The following is a 24,994-nucleotide window of genomic DNA, read 5'->3' as shown; positions in this document are numbered from 1 at the left end:
TTAACATTTTTTTAAGAGCTGTGTTTTTATATTTTTGATAAAATGTAAGTAACCAGACTAACTTTCCATATAGACTGCTATAAAAGACCCAACGTGAAAAATGCGAGGCCTTTCATTGATAAAACAAAGAGCCTTATTCATAACTAAACAACTTATCGAAAAACAAATATGACAAATATGAACCAACGAAAACAACTCGCCGACTACTGACGGGCACATAAAAAATTTGGTATGGAATTTAAAATTATAACATTAAACATCTCTTTAAATTATTTTTCATGTTAAACTTAATACATTATAAGTAATTTTTTAGAAAGTAATGAATCCCACAGTTAGACTGTTTCGACTTTTTAGTCATATGCCTTGTCCCTGCATGTGTGTGTTGGTGGGGTCAGTCCTACACAAAATCAAGTGTACCGGTCACACTATTATCCATATGACTACAACTAAAACAAGTCTGCATGACAAAATGATATGAATTTGTCTCGTTTGATATTTTATAAATTAAAACGATTTTACACATCTGGTATCAGATCCCATTACATTAAATTGTAATATCCATATGTATACCGGTATTGCTTTTTAATAAAAAGCGTTTAACTTTTTTTGTATAACTTTTTTTTTTATCTATACTTACATTTGTATTTATTTTTGCAACACGTGCAATTTGAAATAAATCATATTCTTAAGAATCGATAATTATTCAAATAGATGTAAAGTTGCCATTATCTAAATTTCTATTTTTCGGTTATCAAATCATCACACAAATGATCATGCATTAATAAGACATACATGAATTAATCATTAGTCTCGGTGTGTGCATGTGTATGTGTGTGTTACTTTAAGCTGATTTCGTAAATTAAAATAATTCACTAAACTATGCAACGATTATATAGATCCTTTACTTGACTGACAATTGAAGATTTTAAAGTACAATTCACTGTTGCAATGCCATCTTCAAGGTATACTTATGATATTGCATGGGAAAATAAAGCGATTTAATTTTAGAAAAATAGCGTCTCATCAGTCGTCATCGATTTGTTTATAATACAGATAATTTCGTTTCCATGACAACTTACTTAGATCTGTCTTCCGGTTTACACGGATGATAACTGATGAGAAGATACACCAGTGCATTCTTTATAGTTAGTTCCTAGCAAGGTAGGTAAAGAAGCATTATTTAGTAAATTAGCCGCGATATATTACGCGACATCTTGCAGCAATCATACTACAATATTTCCTTAGTTGCTAAATGCCAATAGCGGGTGGCAATGTTTATCCTATTAATATGTGTAGTGTATTTTGAGAGTGTACTCGCCTACAGCCGCCTGCAGCTGTAACTTTCATTAATACCTTATACATTCATATGTACACACAAATCTTGAGGCTAATCTGTATTACCACAGATCTGTTTATTTATATTAAACAGGATAAAATCATTATAAAAAGCTTTATATACTAGATATGTCTGTTTTCTTATTGAACCAAGGGAATTGAACAGCATTATAAAAATTGTTTTTGTTATGTTATATACATATGTATTTAAAGTAATGAGAACACGGATTTGTATTCCAAATTGAATGAAAGTGACTTATAAAAATTTATTTCTACAGTGTCGGATAATCCATGATTTTAATACAAAGAGTATCCGCTGTGATAAATCATCGTTTATATTTTAATAATAGATTACACTTCTAGTACATAAACATCCTTAATATATAATATCCATGTCGTTTTCGCCATTTGTATGAGCCATTAGATTTTGATTATCAGACAGACGCTTTGCGGGTCATTTCACGGTCAGCATGGCCAGACGGAATACTTGGGTCAACATGACCTTATTAATAACAATTTGTTGTGTGTGCCATGTGTACTTTGTACTTCTACCCTCTTCAGTCAAAAGTTTGCATCTTTCCATATATTTATACTTTAAGAAACTCAAATCAACTAAGCTATGAATAAAAACATATATTAATGACCCCCCTGAGATCTTATAATTATAATTTTTAACTGCAAGGGATATACAGTCACGTCCAGAAACAATGCCTCGTCGAGGGAACAAGTAGGTGGCGTGAAATTGTCATTGGAACACATTCAAAATTGTTTTTGAAACAATGTTCTCAAAGTCAGTGAGCTTGCCTTATATTAAGAGTCAAATTAACGCACTGTTTAAATTTAAAACATTTCTGATTGTTTTACTTTAAAGTTAATCATATAAATTTATAAAATCCTTTTTGAAATAAATATTAACTCATTCATAGCAAGTTTTTATTTGATTCTGAAGCTGTTTTTCGGTTTGGTAAATGATTTAATTCCTCCTCTGATTTTGTGTGATCATGTGTAAATATAAATTTGTATTTTTGTTAAAACTGTTACGTTTTGATATAGATGTGTTTAAAAATATCATAAAATTGAGAATTGAAATGGGGAATGTGTCAAAGAGACAACAACCCGACCATAGAAAAGAAAACCACAACAGCAGAAGGACACCAACAGGTCTTCAATGTAGCGAGAAATTCTCGCATCCGGAGGCCTTCTTCAGCTGGCCCATCAACAAATATATACTAGTTCAGTGATAATGAACGCCATACTAATTTCCAAATTGTACACAAGAAACTGAAATTAAAATAATACAAGCCAGAGGCTCCTGACTTGGGACAGGCGCAAAAAAATATTTATCATATGACCCTTGATTTTACATTAAGTATGAATTTTCCTTTGCATTAAAGGGTGTTACCTTTATCTGTAATAAAGAGTCACAAATGACAATAAACAAGTTATTTTGAGATAACATCATATATAGTTCTTTCCATGTCATTGCATGTCGGAAAACACAATAAGAAAATTCTAAATACTGGAATAGTTAAAAAAAAAAACACACCCTCTGTGACAGTTTGGGCATCATTTATGACTAATTGTTACAACCTGCAGTAGTCACTAATTTGTCTATTGTTATCTATATTTATATCTAGAAGCATCTGTTAATTTGTTAATTGCATATGTTAGAATACATGTATGTAAATAACATTTCTTTACTTCATTTTCCGGTCTTGTCGAACTGCTGACAGTTTATGGAGCGAAATAATCCTTTTATGTTTCATAGTCGGAACTTATATGAACCCGTCTTTACTAATTCACAAGGTAATAAAATGTAAGACGAAGCATCCTAACCAAACACATTATTCAGACTCCGTCATCAATCAGACTCTTTTCTCATTTCTCTTGCTCCTTTTTTTCCGCGTATTCAGTAGAGAAACAGCAAATACCTATTTAAAATGTATTGGTTTGCTCCGGTCGGGAATCATTGCTCGAGGACGGCGAACGCGTAACCACACGGTGCACCGAGAAAATTTTGCCACTGAACGGTAAGGAAACAAACATAAAGGAATGCATCTTATCGAATTCCTATCGACTTTTATCATGTTTATCGGCTAAACGATTAATATTTTATAATTGCTGAACATCCACTAATGTATATAAACTTAACGTCCTATAAATAATCAAGTTACACAAGCATAGAGCAAATCGTCTAACAGGGTACCAGTTATTGTTATGTATTCTCCCTTGGGTATTGTAAACATTCTATTATAGTAATCACTATATTATAATTTCCCTGTAGAAAACAACGATAAATTCTCTCATCATGCCAGGCTTCTATTGATTTTACTGATAACTTTGCTGTAAGCGCAGATATTTAATTCCTATTAAACGCATATGGCATGTATTGCTAAAATTTGTCTCTGTGGAACCCAGTATTGACAATTTTTAAATTGATTTTACCGTTAATATTTGTGTACACATCAGATACTACGTAATTTATTAATTCAAATAAAAGTGAAGATATAATACTTTATCTACAGATCCAATCTGGAAAGTCCAAATCCGGAGTTAGAGAGACTACAAGGCGACGTCATGGAGCAACAGAAGGGTATGTACACTTTTAATACGACACGAACATTCCAACAAATGAGCAGTGAATCTAGATATTATTTTTTTTTTTAGATAAATCGGAATTTGAAAATTTAGTAAACATGGTAAAATTGGCTTCATAAATGGCAAACACCGTCCCGGGTTTATTCAACATGTTTCGATACTGCAATCGTATATCCTGTACATGTTTAGTCTTAGATGCATGATTTTTTTTATTAGTTTTTAGTGGCTTTGAACTAGCTTTTAGATAAATGCGAGTACTCTCAGATCTGTTCATTGGATCTTTTTGTGTCGGGATGTATAAGTACACGGCCACGTCCACTTGTATTTTTGTCAATCTGATGAGTTAAGCTTTTTTCAACTGATTTGTATCATTCGTTCTTCTGTTGTACTGTTATACCACTGTCCCAGGTTAGGGAGAGGGTTGGGATCCCGCTAACATGTTTAACCCCGCCAAATTATTTATGTATGTGCCTGTCCCAAGTCAAGAGCCGGTAATTCAGTGGTTGTCGTTTGTTTATGTGTTACATATTTGTTTTTCGTTCATTTTTTTTTATATATAAATAAGGCCGTTAGTTTTCTCGTTTGATTGTTTTACATTTTCTTATCGGGGCCTTTTATAGCTGACTATACGGTATGGGCTTTGCTCATTGTTGAAGGCCGTACGGTGACCTATAGTTGTTAATGTCTGTGTCAATTTGGTCCTTTGTGGATAGTTGTCTCATTTGCAATCATACCACATCTTCTTTTTTTTTTTATATGAGACTTGAATTAGGATATGGCACGATTTGGCAAAGTCTTCATCACATGGTCATTTGTACATTGGGATGCTACTGGTGGACTTCTGAGTCGAAGAAATGACCAATATAACTATTATTACTACGAACTAGCATGCCTTAATAATGTAGCTGGTCAACCATTAGCTAATACATGTGTGCGGTATGATTTCAGCGTTACAATCTACCCCTCTGGTTTGCTTTTGGCTTGCTGAATTTCGAAGGGTCGAAGAGAAAATATAATGTCTAATATTTCCATACTAAGACAGATAACAAGCGACAGAAGTTTTGTTTTTATTGAGGCACCACTGTCTGAGTTCAACAAAAAAAGTCTTAACAACTTCCGCACTATAGCATTTCGTATCATACATGAATGTGCAAAAGGTGATGACCTGCTTTCGACAATTCCTCATGCACGTTTATCCCATGTTATGAATTCATTTAAGAAAACCACTTTGCAGCATTACAATTTTGAATTCGGCATGTATTGTCTTAGTGTTTTGTTACACTCATCCAAACTCTCTGATTTAAAGGAAAGACTCAGTGCAGTTTATCACGTTAAAATGTCTGCACAGCACTTAGACAGCCAAACAAAGAATTATTTTCAGACCCTGGAACATTATATTTCTCAGTTACAAATTGATAAAGAAAACTTAACAGAACCTCCAGAAGAAACAGACTATGATTTGCCCTATGAATCAATAGACATATTCACAAAACATTAAAATCCAGACCACTTTACGGAGGAAGAGTTCAACTACAGATCAACACAGAACGAATTTTCCAATTTGGCTTATGTAATTTTATCAACAGTTCTGGCTGAGAAAACATCAAATGCTTCATTAAACGAGTTAAATTTGAACAAACAAACGATATTCCCCAACCTTCATTGAGAAAATTCACAAATTATACATGCCAACTTTTCCTTTATGGTCCAATCTTTTCCTTGGCGATCTTTCAAGACATGGGACATCAGATGTATATGCAAACTACACTCCACCAAAACATGTTGTGCATGGTAATTCAAAAACGGAAAAAAGATTTCAAATTTTCAAAGATATATAACTTAGTGGAAAATCGAGTAAACGGTTAGACGAATTGCAGTACAACTAAATGAACATACTATTGCAGTGCAAGAATATAGTTTGTTGCATTCCGTGAAACAAGAAAAAAAGACCAACAGACAGGGAAGAAGATCAAAAACTATTGAAACTTGAGCAATGGGACAAACGAAAGCCTACAGGGAAAGATAACACACTATTAGGGAAATACCAGAGAGTTCCAAAAAACAGGAGAAAATAGACACTCTGAAGGAAGGTAGTAAATTGAAAAAGAGTGCAAAGATTAATACTAGGAAACCAGACAAAAACAGGACACAGCAGAACAACTGAAAGAAGATAATAACCTTACTAAGAAGACTGTCCAAAATACTACGACACATGGTGACATAAAAAAAACAAGTTTGAGCAATATGCAAAAGAAGAAGATTCAGAACAAGAATTGAATAAGGATGAAAAGTTATTTAATTATGATGCTGTATTTGCTTCAACTACAATATAAAACTATACGCAAAATATGTATTTGCTAGAAATTGAAAGAAAAAGGGTGAAGGACATTGAAGATTTCCACTATCTGGATAGAATCAAAGATTCCAGCACAGGTCTTCACAATCTTGTTAATACTTGTTGGTTTAATGCAGTTATACAGAGGCTTACAAAGGCAAGGTTTTATGAGCGATATTAATGTACAGTTTAATCTACAAATGTCATACGGGAGGACCTCAGATCAGTTTTGGGTGTCTTTGACAAGGCCGATAAAGGTGAAGAAATCAGTACCGGCAGAGTTACTTTTGAATGTTTTAAATACCCTATTTGGTTTAGATCAAACTCATCATTGCTCATCAGAATGATGTCCATGAAAATGTGACCACAGTACTTTGTCATTCATGGATGTATGCGGAGGGGAAAATTTCATTGCGGTAGGTTTTTAAAATAGCAAAACAATATTATACATAGATTACAACGCGGCATGGATCAGCTAATGTACTGCATAATTATTTTCTGGCGTGCAATCTTTTTGTTGCTTCGCATCACGGTGCAGATCTATTAGTTTAGTCGAATACATGCCATCTTGAATAAATTACTTATCACGTATAGAATCTGATTGGTTGCATTATAATGAGGCTGAGATACAGTAACAGCTATTGTCTTAAACGTCCATGCAGGATAAAACATCAAATGCCAAAAAATTAACTATGTGTATTTCAGTTCGGATCAATTTTCATTAATTTATTTCATTTTATTATGCATACATTTCACAGATAAATTCAATACTGAAATATCAATTATTAATACGTGTTCAATCATGTTAATTGCTTTGTTACTCTGCAATTTGCACAATTTGCTGTATTTTATAATTTATGACAGTATAGTCACACCTCCAGAAAGGCACACCTCAAAAGTCGTGTCTAAATTTATATTTTTTTTAATTTTCAACAAGAAATTTATTATTTTTTAAGCATGGGTGTATTACGCACACTTTTAAAGTACATCCAATTTATATCAATCAATATCTAAAAATACCACATTTCCAATCCTAATTTAACAACCACATATAAAAAAGAAGATGTGGTATGATTGCAAATAAGACAACTATCCATAAAAGACAAAAATGACACAGCCATTAACAACTATAGGTCACCGTACAGCTTTCAACAATGAACAAAGCCCATACCGCATAGTCAGCCATAAAAGGCCCCGTTAAGACGATGTAAAACAATTCAAACGAGAAAACTAACGGCCTTATTTATGTAACTTATGGACTTGGGACAGGCATGTGGCGGGGTTAAACATGTTAGCGGGATCTCAACCCTTCCCCAAACCTGGGACAGTGGTACATTGTGGTATAACAGTACAACATAAGAACGAACTTAAACTATAAAATCAGTTGAAAAAGGCTTAACTCATCAGATGGACAAAAATATAAGTGGACGTGGCCGGGTACTTATAAATCCCGACACAAAAAGACACAATGAACAGATCTGACAGTACTCGTAGTTATCTGTCAGCTAGTTCAAAGCCACTAACAACCAATAAAAAAAAATGCATCTAAGACTAAACAATCAATCCGTATACATCCAACTTCCAATGAATTTAGTGTAAAGACGTCATAAACAGCCAGATAAAAACATGACCTTGTGCAATGCCAAGTTACAGGTATAGACAGATTGTAGATATATGTATGTAACATACATGCACACATTGTACACCTAAATTAGTGTAGAGCGAAGCACGCCATAGCTTTTTAGATAGCTTAAACTTGTGTAACGTTAGATTCGCATTCTAGGAAGACAGATGTATTTGAACAATTATCATTTTCCTAAGGCATTCTTGGAATTTTTCCGAATGCATCTTTGGCATTTTCATACGTGAATGATGTGTCAATCAGTCTGCTTTGTATAACGATTTTATTGGAATATATGATAACTGATACTGTTATTTATTAGATGTGCATTTCTTTATGTCAATAGTTGTATCGAAATCTGCTTCACGATACCAAACATGATTTTATCACTGTAATGGAAACTTTCAAAACAGAAGTACATAATTTTTTTTATAAGATATACATTTTTTTGGATAAATGAAAAGATAAACCATGTATACACACCCTTTTCGGTAAAACGCATAAACACAATCCAGGTCAATCATTAGGTTGACGAAAGAGCTAGAAATCACAATAAAAGCAGACTATCGCACGAATGGGCATTTTACCCCAGCATTATTTTAAATATTGAATCCCAATAATTTTTAGCCCACCTTGCCCAAATATACCCTGCGTCCGTCGTCAAAAAGACTTTTCTATTTAAAAAAATCTGTTCTCCCGAAAACGTTCAAATTTATTCAAAGTTAACCAAAAGTTGTCTGCTTCATCGAATGGGTGACTAATTTGTAAAGGTGTGTTTTTCGTAGACAACACAACATTGTCAACGTAGAACATATGGTTCAAAATGCTCAACACTACAAGCTATGTATATCCTGACAATCAAAGCATCGCCGGTGTTCATGGTGTTGTGATCCAGCAATTTTTTTTAGCTTTTAGTAGTCGAACATTATTTTTTATTTTCAATATATGTTTCTCTTTGCAACTCCCAAGATTCGTAAGAGACATCTATCACAACTTTTGAAAATTAAGTTAACCTAGCCCAAAATATATCGACTTGTGTGTTTGAACCCTTTAACATGTATCAGAGTAGAAACCAAGTGACTGAGAAAAAAAAGACAACACAAGGATTGAAATGTAAAACGTCATTTTCATTATTACTATACATAAGTTATTTTCATTTTAAATCACCTTTTTTAGCTGATGATATTCCCAGATAACAGGGTACTTCTCTTGTAAAAAAAGAAGACGGGGTATGATTGCCAATGAGACAATTGTCCACCAGAGACCAAAATGACACAGACATTAACAACTATAGGTCACCGTACGGCCTTCAGCGATGAGCATTAAAACCCATACCACATAGTCAACTATAAAAGGCCCTGATAACACAATGTAAAACAATTTCAATCGAGAAAACTAACGGCCTTATTTGTATACAAAAATTAAGGAAAAACAAATATACATGTTACACAGGCTCCTGACTTGGGACCGGCACATACATAAATAATGTGGCGGGGTTAAACATGTTAGCGGAATCCCAACCCTCACCCTAACCTGGGACAGTGGAATAACAGTACAATATTAGAACGAACTATAAAAATCAGTTGAAAAAGGTTTAAACTCATCTGATGGACAAAAATACAAGTGGACGTGGCCGGGTACTTATACATCCCGACACAAAAAGTCACAATGAACAGATCTGAGAGTACTCGCAGTTATCTGACATCTAGTTCAAAGCCACTAACAACTTATAAAAAAAATCATGCATCTAAGACTAAACTTAGCATGTTAAAGTATTTCTGACAATCAAAGTAATAGAAATCACTGATGAAATATCGGACTGGAAAAGTTTGAGAACATAATTTCAAATCATATATATCCTCAAGTATCGTGGCGAACTAAATAATCCATTTTATTATCTTCCTGAAATAAACGCGGCATTTAATTCAGGAAGATAAATCGGTTATGGTTTATCATTGGACAAACAATATTGTCTCCTTAAATTCACATGTAAATTGTAACTTTTTGGGGCATTTGTATATCTAATCATAAATGTACAATGTAGGTATTCAATTTTCTAACTCATCTTAGGATATGTAGGATCGTTTGTCGATTTTTAATAAAAATCATATGACGCTTTGAATGAATACTTTTTATTTCATTTTCATCATATAACTAAAAACTGAAAATTACTGAAAAATGCGGCAACCCGTATTACAGGTAACTTGGCTGTTTCTCTAAAACTTTGACAAATAAGTAAAACGTTTTAAGGGTCCAAAAAAAAGTAGCTTGACATTTCTATATGGTTGTATGTACAATGTACACTGATTATTTGTGAAAATCGAAATATACGTGTAGGGGATGTTTCTTTCGAAATCTCAAATTTTATAGTTTTTAAAGAATTTGGGCTCTACTTTTAATTGTCATTTCTAAACATTACCTGATTCTCTGGAAGACTGACGTGTATATTTTTACTCTGTATTTTAATTTTCTTTTTCAGAAAGTGGAGGCGACAATGGAGCATGTGGATATGTACTGTACGCCCTGTCAATCATCTTAGTAGCGTTGTTCTTTCCATTTTCGTTATGTTTTACGATAAAGGTGGGTTAATCAAAAGTTTAAAATGATAGCAATTAATGATTATAATTATCATACCTTTATATTTTGAAATTTGTATGGAAATCATCAGACCCCAGTATCTTTAAACATACACCGGGTATATACTTGCAGAATGTTGTGGGGATGTATGAATACCCTGCCACGTTCAGTTTGTGATTTTATTAGATCATTTATTGATAGGATGATCTAAAAAAAAAAAAGTCATTTCAAATGATTTCCATTGTTTGTTCTTGTGTTGTACTGTACTGTCACACCACTGTCCCAAGTAAGGTTGAGGTTTGGCACATTAACTAGTTTAACGCCATCACATTATGTATTTGCCTGTAATTCAGTGCTTGTCGTATGTTTCTGTGTATCATATTTGTTTTTCTTTCATTGTTTCTAAACAAGGTGTTATTTTCCTCGTTTGATTGTTTTACGATTGTCATTTCGATATATATATCATGTATATACTAGTAGTTAACTACATATATACCGGTATATACGGCATGAATGTGTCTCATCGACAAAAGCCGTACGATGACCTACAGTTGTAAACTGTGTCATTGAATCTCTGGTGGAGAACTTTCTCATTTTCAATCCTATCACGTCTGATTTTTACATCATGTTTGTTGCAGGGTTCGTACGTCTTTGATCTTATTTTAATGGCTCGGTTAATTGATGAATGTTCAATATGTTTAATTGTGTCTTGTCTGTCGATACCTGTAACTTGGCATTGCACAAGGTCATGTTTTTCTCTGGCTGTTTATGACGTCTTTACACAAAATCCGTTGGATGTGTATGGATTGATAGTTTAGTCTTAGATGTATGATTTTTTATACGACCGAAAAAATTGAAATTTTTTTGGTCGTATATTGGTATCACGTTGGCGTCGTCGTCGTCGTCCGAATACTTTTAGTTTTCGCACTCTAACTTTAGTTTAAGTCAATAGAAAACTATGAAATTTGAACACAAGGTTTATGACCACAAAAGGAAGGTTGAGATTGATTTTGGAAGTTTTGGTCGCAACAGATTAGGAATCAGGGGTCAAAAAGGGCCCAAATAAGCATTTTCTTGGTTTTCGCACTAAAACTTTAGTTTAAGGCAATAAAAAACTATGAAATTTTGACACAAAGTTTATGACTACAAAAGGAAGGTTGGGATTGATTTTGGGAGTTTTTGTTCCAACAGTTAAGGAATAAGGGTCCAAAAAGGGCCCAAATAAACATTATTCTTGGTTTTCGCCATTAACTTTAGTATAAGTAAATAGAAATCAATGAAATTTAAGCATAAGGTCTATGACCACAAAAGCAAGGTTGGGATTGATTTTGGGAGTAGAGGTACCAACAGTTTAGGAATTAGGGACCAAAAAGGACCAAAATAAGCATTTTTTTTTGGTTTTCGCACCATAACATTAGTATAAGTACATTTGTAAATAGAAATAAATCTATGAAATTGAAACGTTTATGAGCATAGAAGGAAGGTTGGGATTGATTTCGGGAGTTTTGGTCCCAACGAATTAAGGGCCAACAGGTTCTAAAATTAAACTTTGTTTGATTTCATCACAAATTGAATAATAGGAGTTCTTTGATATGCCGAATCTAACCGTGTATTTAGATTCTTAATTTTTGGTCCCGCTTTCAAATTTGTCTACATTTAGGTCCAAAGGGTCCAAATTAAACTTAGTTTGATTTAAACAATTTTTTACTTGGGGTTCTTTGATATGCTGAATCTAAACATGTTCTTAGTTTTTTTTTTATTATGGGCCCAGTTTTCAAGTTGGTCAAAATCGGGGTTCAAAATTAAACTTTGTTTGATTTAAAAAAAAAGTCAGTATATGGGGTTCTTCAATATGCTGAATCTAACCATGCATCTAGATTTTTAATATTTAGGACCGGTTATCAAATTGGTTCACATTAAGGTCTAAAGGGTCCAAAATTGAACTTTATTTGATTTCATCAAAAATTGAATTCTTGAGGTTCTTTGATATGATAAATCTAACCATGTATTTAGATTTTGGATATTGGAATACCACAAAGGGATGGCAAGAATTGTCTTTGTGAGTTATGGCTCAAACCGTTAAGGAATAAGGTGCAAAACAGGAGGGAAAGAGTTTCCAGGTTAATGTACAATTACTTAAGTACAAAGCATAATTTAAAAGCAGTGTACGGTTGGTAATTGAAACTCATTTTAATATCTCACCCAAACTGCTCTTAAATTATGTATATTGGAAATTTGCCAAAAACTTAAGGTTAATGAACTTCATTGGAAATTTGCCAAAAACTTAAGGTTAATGAACTTCATTGGAAATTTGCCAATATAAAATGTTGCATTGGAGTTCTCTTTATTTGTCCAGAAAAGTAGTTAAATTAATTTAAATCATGACTGTATGACATTTTATATTTTATGATGTATTTAAATGAGTAGTTTTTCTTGAAAACTCCATAAGAAATTTGAATTGAGATCATTTTTGGAAAAAGGGAAAGGGGGATGTGAAAAAAATTGATGGGGTTCAATTTTTCAGATTCCAGATTTCAGAAATGAAAAAGAAAATTTCTTCAAATATCAAAGGATTAATATTCAACAGCATACTGAATTGCTCAAAAGCAAAAAAAAACCATTTGAAGTTCATTAGACCACATTCATTCTGTGTCAGAAACCTATGCTGTGTCAACTTTTTAATCACAATCCAAATTCAGAGCTGTATCCAGTTTGAATGTTGTGTCCATACTAGCCCCAACCGTTCAGGGTTCGACCTCTGCGGTCGTATAAAGCTGCGCCCTGCGGAGCATCTGGTTATTAGTTGTTAGTGGCTTTAAACTAGCTGTCAGATAACTGCGAGTACTCTCATATCTGTTCATTGTGACTTTTTGTGTTGGGATGTATAAGTACCCAGCCACGTCCACTTGTATTTTTGTCCATCTAATGAGGTGAGCCTTTTTCAACTGATTTTTATAGTTCGTTCTTAAGTTGTACTGTTATACCACTGTCCCAGAGGTTAGGGGGATTGTGATCCCGCTAACATGTTTAACACCACCACATTATTTAAGTAAGTGCCTGTCACAAAAGGCCATAAGTTTTCTCGTTTAAATTGTTTTACATTGTCTTATCGGGGCCTTTTATAGCTGAATATGCGGTATGGGCTTTGATCATTGTCGAAGGCCGTACAGGACCTGTAGTTGTTAATTTCTGTGTCATTTTGGTCTTTTGTGGAAAATTGTCTCATTGGCAATCATAACACATCTTCTTTTTTATATAACCATATTTGTTGTATGGTATGAATGTAAAAGGAACCTGTCTGTCCGGCAGGGTTCTATCTTACCTTGGCGTCACAGATCTTTGATACTGTAATATGTATATGATACTTGTAGTAAAACTTTCATATTACAGATTCATTACTTAACTTCAATCATGATAAGTAAAGAAGGCGAGCCTTTTTTAGCGTGTGCACTCTTGTGATAAGGAGCTACCGTTTGATTTTTTTATGGGAATGGGAGGAAATTTGAAGAAAAAAAAGACAGGATAGGAAACTTGGCAAAAAAGGCAGGATGACAATTTATGTAAAAAAAAGTAAGGACCGAATTGAGTAAAAAAAAAAAAGGCAGGACAAAAGTTTTCATCGTAGCCCCATAAAAAATCAAAAGGTAGCTCCTTTAACTTGAACGTCATTTCTGTTCGCACTTGTGTAAATATTCGTTGTCGTTGTAGTATCATACGTGACTTGTAGTGTCGTGTGACAGTGTCGATGCTTATTGTTTCAAGCCAGGATATTTCAAAATGTATTGATGTCACTGTAACCTAGATTGTATAAGTACATGTAGCCAGATATCCTGATTTGTCTGAACTCTCTGAATTCTCCCTACGATGATATTTATCATATTATATCACGGTACGGGAAATGTCAACATCAATTTGCTGCTTCACAACATTCAAAACAATATAACTCAATAATGATTTAAACTTTATCCGTTTATTTTATTTTAGTCCGATCAATATATACATATAGTCATGCATTCTTTTTGGAAATAATTCTGACAAGCGTTTTGTCTTCAAATATAAATAAATATATCAATCTGAAAGTTGGCGTTGAATATCGATTTTTTTTTTGGTTGTCATGTAGACAATATGATCCTACTATTCTTTGAACTTTTCTGATAATGGACTGTAAATATGCTTAGTATCTTATTTATAGAATAAATATAGTCAGACAATGTTTGTTCGATAAAATTATTTATTCTAGACCATATTTATATACAATGTGTACAGTACTTGTGTAAATCACTAAAAATACCACTGACATGAGATTTGATTAAATATTGACTGGTTAATAGTTCATGAAAAGTAATTATGTATAGGAGAGACGATATTCTAAGCTGTAACTGAAATAAGAACATGTAAACGATTCACCAAACAAACATTCCATTATGTTATAGTTATTGACCAAGAAAGTCGGATAATTTAATCTGCACGGTCGGGATCACCCTTCATTGTTCGGGTTACTCTACATAATACTTCTTCACTTCAATATGTTGAAGATTACAAGAAGGCACATGCTAGGGTCAGCCGAACCGTGCAGATTAAATGATATATACCGACTTGCTTTGTCAAGCACTATAACATATAACAATATATATAATTGGCTAAAGAAACTATAATAAATCAGCTGGTTGTTGCTATCTTTGGCATTTGTTGACATTTTATGTTATTGAAATCAGATGTTCCTCTTTGACAAGCTTTCTGACGGTGATCCGATTTTTGAGTTGGTTGACCGTACCGTAAGATCCGTTTCACAGATGACAACGAATATGCTCCAATTGACGTAACGACAATCCCGTGCCCGCTATTCCCCATATGTGACCGTCCGAATTTTGCTTATCAATGGGGTTCGTATTAACACGAGCAACACGACGGGTGCTACAAGTTTGGTAGGATCTGCATACCCTTCTGAAGCTCCTGAGATCATCTGAGTCTTTGGTGGGGTTCGTGTGTTTGGTTTTCTATGTTGGATTTTGCATACTGTTGTATGTATTTTTTTTTTTTTTTGTTTATTTGTTTATTTTCGACTTATGAGTTTCCATTTGGTATTCTTCGCCACTCTTTGGGTTGTATGGTAGGCGGGCGGATGGTTTCAGCTTTTTCCAAAGAAAAAGCTTCTAATTCACAAAATCTGATCTGAACAATGCCATTCTGTGTAACGTAATGCACCGTTAAGATTGTACCAGAACCGAAGTGAAATAATAGTTATTCTGACGCACTATAAAATATTAAAATTTAGTAAGTAAAAAAAGAGCCAACAAAACCCCACAATTTGTTCTCGATGTCATGTAAATTACACATGTTATTAGATTCAAGCATTGTACAAAATCGTATTTTCCTGGTCAGCGGGTACAATAAAAATGCAGATAATCATCCAAAAGTAAGTGAATTCCCTCATGGTCCGGGTTTGGAAAATTGTTTTCATGGTACACATAAATATCAAGCAGTTCAAGTTTAAATATTAAATCATTCTTAGTTCGAAAGATGAGAAATATGTAGAGAGACTTACGGACATGTAAACGGGCGGAGAACGGACAAGGAAATTGCAGTATGTCGGCTATTCTGGGATTTGGAGTATGAAACGGAAGTGTGTATCCATTGTTTTACATGTAATGGTTTGATTATTTACAAGAATTTAAGGGCTTTTCCTGTATTTACAGATTGTCCAGGAGTATGAACGAGCTGTAATATTTAGACTTGGGCGAGTAGTATCTGGTGGGGCAAAAGGGCCAGGTATGTCCGTATATTTATTATGATGTCATTAGAAGTATGATGCATGCTCTTAAATTAAAAAAAATAGTATGTATAGTGCAACACATGCATTTTTAACAAACTTATTAAAAATGAGGAATATAGATTCTAAGAAAAAAATCACTGACATGTTGCAATTAGCTAACTAGTTTGCCACAATAAATGCCTAGGAAAAAGTCAACTGGAAGTTAAACAACATAGTGTTGGTAACAAAAATGTTTTTTCATATGTAGAGGAATGATTTGATAAATTATATCATAAAATTCTGATTTTATTAATTTCAGTTTACTTTTGACAAAAACATTGTATGTCAGTATCATATCAAAATCATGTAAACTGTACACATGCCGGGGGAGATTTTATGCTCTTTCAATATAGCTTCTGTATCATATATTGTGTTTTAAAATGCGTAATTGTACTATTGCCACTCTATCTAGCAACATTGAATTTTCACTGTTCAAGCAATATTACATATGCCTTTGTCCATTTATCATGTTAAGTCGAATCATATTGAAATTGCAATAAAGGTACTAATATAGCTTACTGATTTTGTATCTACAGGAATGTTCTTCGTTTACCCCTGCCTTGACGAGTTTAAGAAAGTAGATTTACGTACAACAGCATTTGATGTTCCCCCACAGGAGGTAAGTTTTCTCTCAGTCTTAAATATGTTTTCCAATGGTCACAAACCAATTCACATATACTTCTCGATACCATGGACTTAAAATTTCGCTTTTCATTGCCAAATCTGGGCGGACTGAATTGCTACTGCTGAAACATGTTATCCTTAAAACTTTTGTCCAATCATTTACAGACGTGTTAAACATTTTCTAAAGATAAAAGTTTTGTTAACTTTGAAAAACAAACTTAATCGAAAAAAATATTTATAACATCTTTCACAGCGCATGACAAGCATTCAATTTGTCTCCATTACAGATTTTGACAAAGGATTCTGTGACCGTAGCTGTAGATGCTGTGGTCTACAGTAGAATATTCGACCCGACTATGTCTGTTTGTAATGTAGAGAATGCACAGTATTCTACGAAGTTGTTAGCAGCTACGACCTTGAGGAACGTCCTTGGTACAAAAAACATGTCAGAGTTGTTATCAGAAAGAGAAACAATTTCAGAACAAATGCAGGTTTGATACTTATATTTTAAGTGTAGTAATCTTCTGAAATAACCACAAACAGTTGTTGAGAAGATTAGAGTTGATAACTTAGCAACTTAGCAATATAGTCTGCATTTTAAGTCGGCGTTTGTTTTTCTTGAAGAGACATCGCCAATTCTTCCTGAATGTACCGAAATGTATTTTCCCAGTGCCAATAATAAAAAAAATGTTTTTATTAACTAAAATAACAGGAGGGAATACCTGACTACACACGAGGGTCTCGAAGGGTCGATAATGATAACTTGTAAGTGAATTTCATTAGTTTTATACTTTTATAGCTTAAGTGTCAGCAAGATTCTGAAGTACCATACCTTCTTATTTCGATGTTAAATTATTCTGTTTTGAAATAAAAAAAAAATCATTTACATGATTGTATTTTTCAGACCATTTTAGATGTGTCAACTGACCCATGGGGTATCAAAGTAGAAAGAGTTGAAATGTAAGTAGCCCCATGAACATGTCACAAAAATATGGAAATCCGTGGAAAATTTAAAACGAAGTCCCTGATCAAATGGCCAAATCAAAAGTTCATACACATCAAACGATTGTCATATTCCTGAATTGGTACAGACATTTTCTTATGTAGAAAATGGTAAATCGAACATGGTTTTATAGCTAGCCAAACCGCTCACTTGTATGACAGCCGCATCAAATTCCATAACATTGACAACACTAGTCTGAAATTATATAAAGAGATTCTCAAGCATGTATGTATTGAGAATACAACCCTCATAAAGTTTAAATTACAAAAGCTATAATCTATGGAATGTAGGTCTAACGCAATCAAATTTCTACCAAAGCAATATAAGTGCTCCGATAATAAGTCTAATTATAGATATCAACCCAATCGTATTAACTACATGAAGATCCGCACGTATAGTGAATCTATATGAACCTCAATCACGAAGTTCGCAGAATGATTGAATATCAGCTAAATTGAGCATTCGTGCAATAACAGTCAAACAGAAGAAGCCAGATCAGTAAGTTGTTTATCGGTGACCGTGTTTCTGCATATCTTGTATCGATCAGGTCTAAATATATCTTGCTTGAACTAAAATGCGTTAACTAATCGACAAGCTAGTTTGATTAAAACAGTGTCTCTGTGTATAAACATCTCATCAGATCGTATCAAATCAATGTCAAATCTTCCTTGTACTTTATATCAATGAAATCTACGCATGTTATGCTGGTTTGAATATGATTACCACATATTTGCATGGGAGATAGTTTATTAGGATTACAAATATTTGTTGCATTAGAAGAATTTCTATATGCTGTATAATTGAATTATTTACTGTAGCTACTTCACTTTCTTGCAACCCCAACCTTAATGTAAACACTTTTATTATGTGTGTAAGTCAAAAGATCTGTAGTATTTGGCACAACTGTTTAGAATTTGGGTCCACAATGCTTTTCAACTTGATTTATACTTGTTTGGCTTTTTTACTATTTTTATCTGAGCGTCACTGATGAGTCCTATGTAAACGAAACACGCGTCTGGCGTATCAAATGATAAGCCTTGATAACTATTTCCTTGTGTTTATGTGAACCGATTATTAACCTTAGAACACACCCGCGAAATCGCGGGCATTCAGAGGGTAGTTTAAAGAATGTAAAGTTTTGTTGGAAGATTTTGTAAAATATTGAATGACTGGAGAATTTCAGCAAAAGTATCATAAGTCATAGGTTATTGGGGATAGGAAATTGCTTTTTTTTTTATCCCTCCTGATTATTTCCAATATTCCCATTTTTGGTTTTCTATCAATTTCAATATGAACAAACATTTAGTATGTTATGAACATTCAAGTAAGGAGCCTGTAATACAGTGATTGTTGTCTGTTTATGTGTTACATATTTGTTTTTCGTTCATTTTTTTGTACATAAATAAGGCCGCTAGTTTTCTGGTTTGAAATGTTTTACATTGTCAGTTCGGGGCCTATTCAAGTAAGGAGCCGGTAATTCAGTGGTTGTTGTTTGTTTATGTGTTACATATTTGTTTTTCGTTCATTTTTTTGTACATAAATAAGGCCGCTAGATTTCTGGTTTGAATTGTTTTACATTGTCAGTTCGGGGCCTTTTAAAGCTGAGTATGCGGTATGGGCTTGACTCGTTGTTGAAGGTCGTACGGTAACCTATAGTTGTTAATATATGTGTCATATTGGTCTCTTTCAACATGGCAATCATACCACATCTTCTTTTTTTTTGTAATCATTGAATTTTGTAAAAGATTTAATGACTGGAGAATTTCAGAAAAGGTATCAAAAGTTCACATGAATATTTTTAGCGCTTATCTGTATATTTTGAACATTCATTACTATATAAATATAGTGTATTTACTTTCAATTCGAAGTTTACTAATCGATCCATAGTGGTCATTGATAAAGTATACAGACCCTCTCTATTTAATAAACTCTGTGACTGCCGTGGATAGTAAACTTGAAAATGATAGCAGATAAAATTCTGAAAATACACTTTATTCTTTGTATATGTATGTTCAAAGTATACAGAAAAACGCAAACCGGAAGTATAATCTGACTTAAAATTTCGTCCAATGACGGGACAATATCCGGATGCCTTTTTTCTCGTTTTTCTCCAAAAATAACTCAATCTGAATAAACATATGAATGGATGACAAATGGCACTATGCACTGTACCTATAGGACACAGAGGCGTGTTGATTAATTTATTGTTGAAAGAAGAGAAGCGACACCCAAAATGAGGTCTTCTCGTTTAATAGTATAGATTATTCGGAATATATTTGCTTCAAAACCATTTATCAAATTTTTTCAGATAAAAATGCAATCCAAATTGGTTCAGCTCTGACATTTAAACGTGATAGACTTCAAATGGATCTTTAGTTTCAAAGTGGGGGTCATACGCGGATGTGCAACCCGCATCCTCACACTCTGGAAAACTGAAAATTCATTGAAATATAGGAATAAAAAAGTTTGATCTTGAAAAAAGTTGTAAAATAAATGGGGAGTGGGAAAAAATACAAAAAGCGGGATTTAGGGAAAATCATCACCCCTGTATCACCATTTCTTTCTTTATAAATTATTTTCTCTCTTCAATCAGATTATACCTCTCTGATGAAATTAACATTATGAAAAATATTCTCCGCATCTTGTTCAGCAAAGATTAGATCAAAGTAAAATATAATCAATTCTATATAATATTGTTTTAATAATATCGTTTGCAAAGGCAGTTGTTAACTAATATCCAAAATCCAGTCACGTCTCAGTCATTACAACTGGACGGACGTGCTGTGCCAGCTCTCCGTTACCCGCTATCTTCGATGAGGGTTTAGTTTTAGATGATCAACGTCTTACTACTTTAGATGACAGAAACCAATACAACGCTGTACAGTAAACGTAGTAGCAGGCGTATTCCCGCGTTAACATGCACTCCAAAACCATTTGTAGATGGGGGAGTGTTATGCCGATTGACGTCCGAGGGCTGTATCCTAGGTGTTAGATGATTGACCTTCATTTCACTGCCTCGCGGCTTTGGTCCTGATAATGCCTCCTGTCATCATACTACGTCCACGACTCATCTACTAGTACTCCATCATCAAGGCTAGCGGGCTGCCAATCTGACCAAACTGGCCCTGAAAGCAGCCGTTGTGAAGAATATAACATCAAAATAGTCAACATACCAAATCAAAACAGCTCACAAAACCATGATGGCGATCTTTAAAATGGCGAACACCACTCGCTCCTGGCCGATGGCACACAATTATTAAAACGCTCACCAAACGCCTTCGGGTACCGAGCCGACCGTGCGAGGACTGTATAGCCAGTTAAGGTCGTTAAACACTTCCATTTGTTTCTTGTATATTGGCTTTTGTTATTGTTGCACTTAAGTGTCCCTGTTGATCCTATGTTTTCCTTTTACAGTTAATGTGTTCCACTCGGTTTTAGTTTGTAACCCGGATTTATTTCCTCTCAATCGATTTATGACTTTTGAACACCGGTATACCACCGTTGCCTTTATTTGCAAAACACGGTTGTTATATAAACAAAAATAAATTATCACCATTGTAACTATTACTGTCACTAACTTTTCCCTGGAATTTATTTAACTTGATTAAATTCGGACAAAAAGTTTGAGATTAATCTTTACGTTTGGTTGTGTTTGAATCTCATCTTATACAGAATAACTGATGTTTACATGTATAATCAGTTCTTGAGAGTACTGTAAAATTTGCAAATTTTTCCTTACCTATACAAAAAATAACATTATCATCAAATCATCGGGAACATACAACGGTATAATTAACACAATCAAACATGAGTATGTTAAATTTGATGTATGCCTTTTTGTGCTTCTTCGTTACATTTGTTGTTTTTATAGTGATATTAAGATGATAACACAATATTGACTGCTGTACCCCTATTTTTGACATTTTTACTCTTTGAGTATGTTTGTTTTGTTTTTACATCGTTGACAATGTAATGGAATTTGATGCGACTGTCATTCAAGTGAGAGGTTTAGCTAGCTATAAAACCAGGTTCAATCCACCATTTTCTACATTAGAAAACGCCTGTACCAAGTCAGGAATATGATAATTGTTATCCATTCGTTTGATGTGTTTAGACTTTTGATTTTGCCTTTTGATTTTGAATTTTCCTCGGAGTTTAGTATTTTTGTGTTTTTACTTTTTACACATATGTCAGCTCTCTTGAATAACCAAACAAACTTAAGACAGCGTTGCAACTTCTTTACAATAAGTTTTACATATGAGGGTTCTCTTTACCATCAAAATTAACATATTCCGGTTCTATTAAACATCAAATTAACAGTTGTCCAAACCATCTAGTTAAACTTGTGAAGGATTTATTAACCATTTACTTAATATGTGATGGATATGAGCAGTTATTTATTTGATTAAACATAGAAAGGTTCTTATAATCCACATAGTCTGGTTTTTCTACGATAGTTATATATTCTAAACTTTCATTCACAGTAAAGATGTCCGTCTTCCACAACAGTTACAAAGAGCAATGGCGGCAGAAGCAGAGGCGTCAAGAGAAGCACGAGCTAAGGTAACATTGGATTTTGAATTTAAATTTTAGAAATACTGATATTGCTTTTACATGAGACTTGTTATCCGAATTCAGAGTTATTGGGTATAGTAAAGGTACGATTGATGATTTAGATTAACAATTGCATGATTGATTACGAAATTTTACTGAGCATTTACCCTGCAAAATATATCCTTTTTATATACGAGTATACGTTTTTGATGGGTATGTACCTGTTATATCGCGAATTTATCAACATATTCAGACTTTTGGCAAATTAAATTTCGGTATGGGCGATGGTCAATCGCTTGTTGTTTGTAAACACATCATGTTTAGACCTCTTTAGTTTGTGCTCTAAAACGGTTTAAAGATGTGGCTCTTAATTTGTTTGGTTTCGTTTTTTCCTACAGAAGGTCAATCCAGAAACATGAGTTTCTTTGCACGAAATCTTTTCAGTTTTGTAAGCATGTATTTGTTGATTCACTGTCACATCGACCTCGCATCTCTTTTTCATTAAAAAATCACTTTGGTATATGTATTTCCCAATTTTTAGTTAAATTCAAATATATATACGTTAAATGATAAGTGCAGCAGTAGATTTATGCATGCTTTTTTTAATTTTTCGTAACAAAATGATATTCTGTCTTATTAGGTGCTAGCTGCAGAAGGTGAGCAGAAGGCGTCACGTGCTTTAAAGGAAGCAGCCGACATTATGATGCAATCTCCCGCGGCAATACAACTGAGATACCTACAGACACTGAATTCCATAGCCGCTGAGAAAAATTCTACCATTATATTCCCACTGCCAATTGATCTTCTTTCATCAATGGTGAAAAAGTAACAAAACAAATCACAAAATCTCGTGGGATTTGTTTATTGGACCTGGTGTATCCTATAACGTACTGCTGTTATCATTGTTCTATTTATTTTACTATCAGGATTGACATTTGGAAAACGTTGAAATTTTTTTGACAAAACAACAAATTAGTTTTCATAAATTTTGTTTTCATATTTATGTTTCTTTTTGGCAATGTATTTTGGGCCATGATTTATTATGATGGTATTGGTCTATGTTCAGCCTTAAATAAACAAAAACCACACAAATATTTGTTAGATATATACTATTGTGTGTTGAAATTAAAAACATGTAGAAAATCAAATACCGAAAAAAAAATAGACCCATGCATTGACCACTCATATTTTTATCCCAACCTCATAATAAAGAACGATTTTTTGCAATGAGTGTATGTATCTGATGTTCACCATTGTTGACTGTGTTGTATTTGTACAAATATATGATGTAATATTGAGCCGTTATTGTGCTTACTCATTTTTGAAAATATACTCGACAGTCTCTTCTACCTCATACTTATTTTTGTATTCACTTCTCGGGGTCGACAAAGATAATTTTGCACAATACGCCGGTTCCAAATGAACCTAGAATAATTTCCTTGGTAGATATGGTTGATATCAATTATTTTGATTAAACATTGAAACTTAAACAGTAACTGAATCTACGGTGTTGTTAAAAATGTTTAATTAGTGTGATTGATATTTTGAGAGCCTATATTCTAAATCAATTAAAAAATAAAACTAATCGATTGGCCAAGAAATAAATGTAAAATAATGATTTGCCTTATTTTAACTAAATATTCCAATAGTTTTGTGTTTTATCTCTTAAATACTCAGTTGTACTTAGAACTAGTTAAATATAATGTTGATTGAAATTTTATTTTGTATATTTCAATGAAAATGATATGTTGCGCATACAGTTGTTTAATGGTGTCATATAAATGTATTTTATGGATGTCATAGTCATAGTCTTATGTTCAGAAGGCTCAGTGAAGAAATCTAAATCGAATCCCAACAAAAACTAATGAATTATACAAATCAAAATTTATTTGGCAAAATTTTTTGGAATTTTGGCTCCTCAAAGCTCTTCAACATTGTACTTGTTTAGCTGTATAACCATTTTGATCTGAGCGTCACTGATGAGTCTTATTTAGACGATACGCGTCTGCCGTATTAAATTATAATCCTGGTACCTTTGATAACTTTTTTTTTTAAACCTAATTATATAATAGGAACAGTTGCTGGAAGATAGGTGCTCCTTGTACAGTTTCTTAGATCTGTAAATTAATCTTCGTTCTCTTATGCTTTATGTTTCCGACGTTTTGGGAAAAAAACCACCATAAAACTTAATAATAGTGTAATACCCTTTGTCTTCATATATTTTAGTCTTTGTTTCAGCTGTTATAGTTATTTTTTTTATTTTTTTTTATTTCTTTCCATCTCAATCAGTATTTTAGAATTATGTGTGGTCTTCCATGATTTGAAAACTATTGCTTCAATCTGAAATCTAACAATAGTCTGAATAGATTTTATTTAAGAAAACATCATCACAAGATTTTGTATTTTGAATTGCTGATATAATATTTGATAATAAAAACAAACATACTCTGAATAGTAGTTTTATAACATTAATTATGCAGTTATAATTCAACATGAATTAAACCAGATTGCTTCCAACTGTTAATTCCGAACCAT

General features: G+C 33.3%; 1 protein-coding gene across 4 annotated transcripts; it reads left to right on the top strand.

Annotated features, from left to right (window-relative positions):
• Positions 1-862: 862 nt before the first annotated feature.
• On the top strand, positions 863-24,911 carry LOC134707756 (band 7 protein AAEL010189-like). 4 transcript variants are annotated; one of them, XM_063567784.1, is made up of 9 exons: positions 863-962; positions 3,861-3,928; positions 10,369-10,469; positions 16,163-16,235; positions 16,815-16,897; positions 17,190-17,393; positions 17,807-17,862; positions 22,390-22,468; positions 23,100-24,911. In XM_063567784.1, the coding sequence occupies exons 1-9, from the start codon at positions 949-951 to the stop codon at positions 23,286-23,288; spliced, it is 867 nt and encodes a 288-aa protein (XP_063423854.1). In that variant the 5' UTR covers positions 863-948; the 3' UTR covers positions 23,289-24,911. The 4 variants fall into 4 exon arrangements, with proteins under 4 accessions (XP_063423854.1, XP_063423855.1, XP_063423856.1 ...); XM_063567785.1 differs by lacking the exon at positions 863-962 and adding an exon at positions 974-1,161; XM_063567786.1 differs by lacking the exon at positions 863-962 and adding an exon at positions 1,071-1,165.
• Positions 24,912-24,994: the final 83 nt, after the last annotated feature.

This window comes from Mytilus trossulus, chromosome 2 (genome assembly GCF_036588685.1).
Source record: "Mytilus trossulus isolate FHL-02 chromosome 2, PNRI_Mtr1.1.1.hap1, whole genome shotgun sequence".
In the NCBI taxonomy this organism is placed as follows: Eukaryota; Metazoa; Mollusca; class Bivalvia; order Mytilida; family Mytilidae; genus Mytilus; species Mytilus trossulus.
Note: the sequence above shows the minus strand (reverse complement) of the source record. Positions and strands in the feature narration are given on the sequence as shown.

What these genes read in the sequence shown, in the direction of transcription:
- LOC134707756 (XM_063567784.1), top strand. An exon ending in CGTCATGGAGCAACAGAAGG is followed by an intron (nt 3,929 to 10,368) that starts GTATGTACACTT and finishes TTTCTTTTTCAG; the next exon opens with AAAGTGGAGGCGACAATGGA. An exon ending in CAATTTCAGAACAAATGCAG is followed by an intron (nt 17,394 to 17,806) that starts GTTTGATACTTA and finishes TGTATTTTTCAG; the next exon opens with ACCATTTTAGATGTGTCAAC.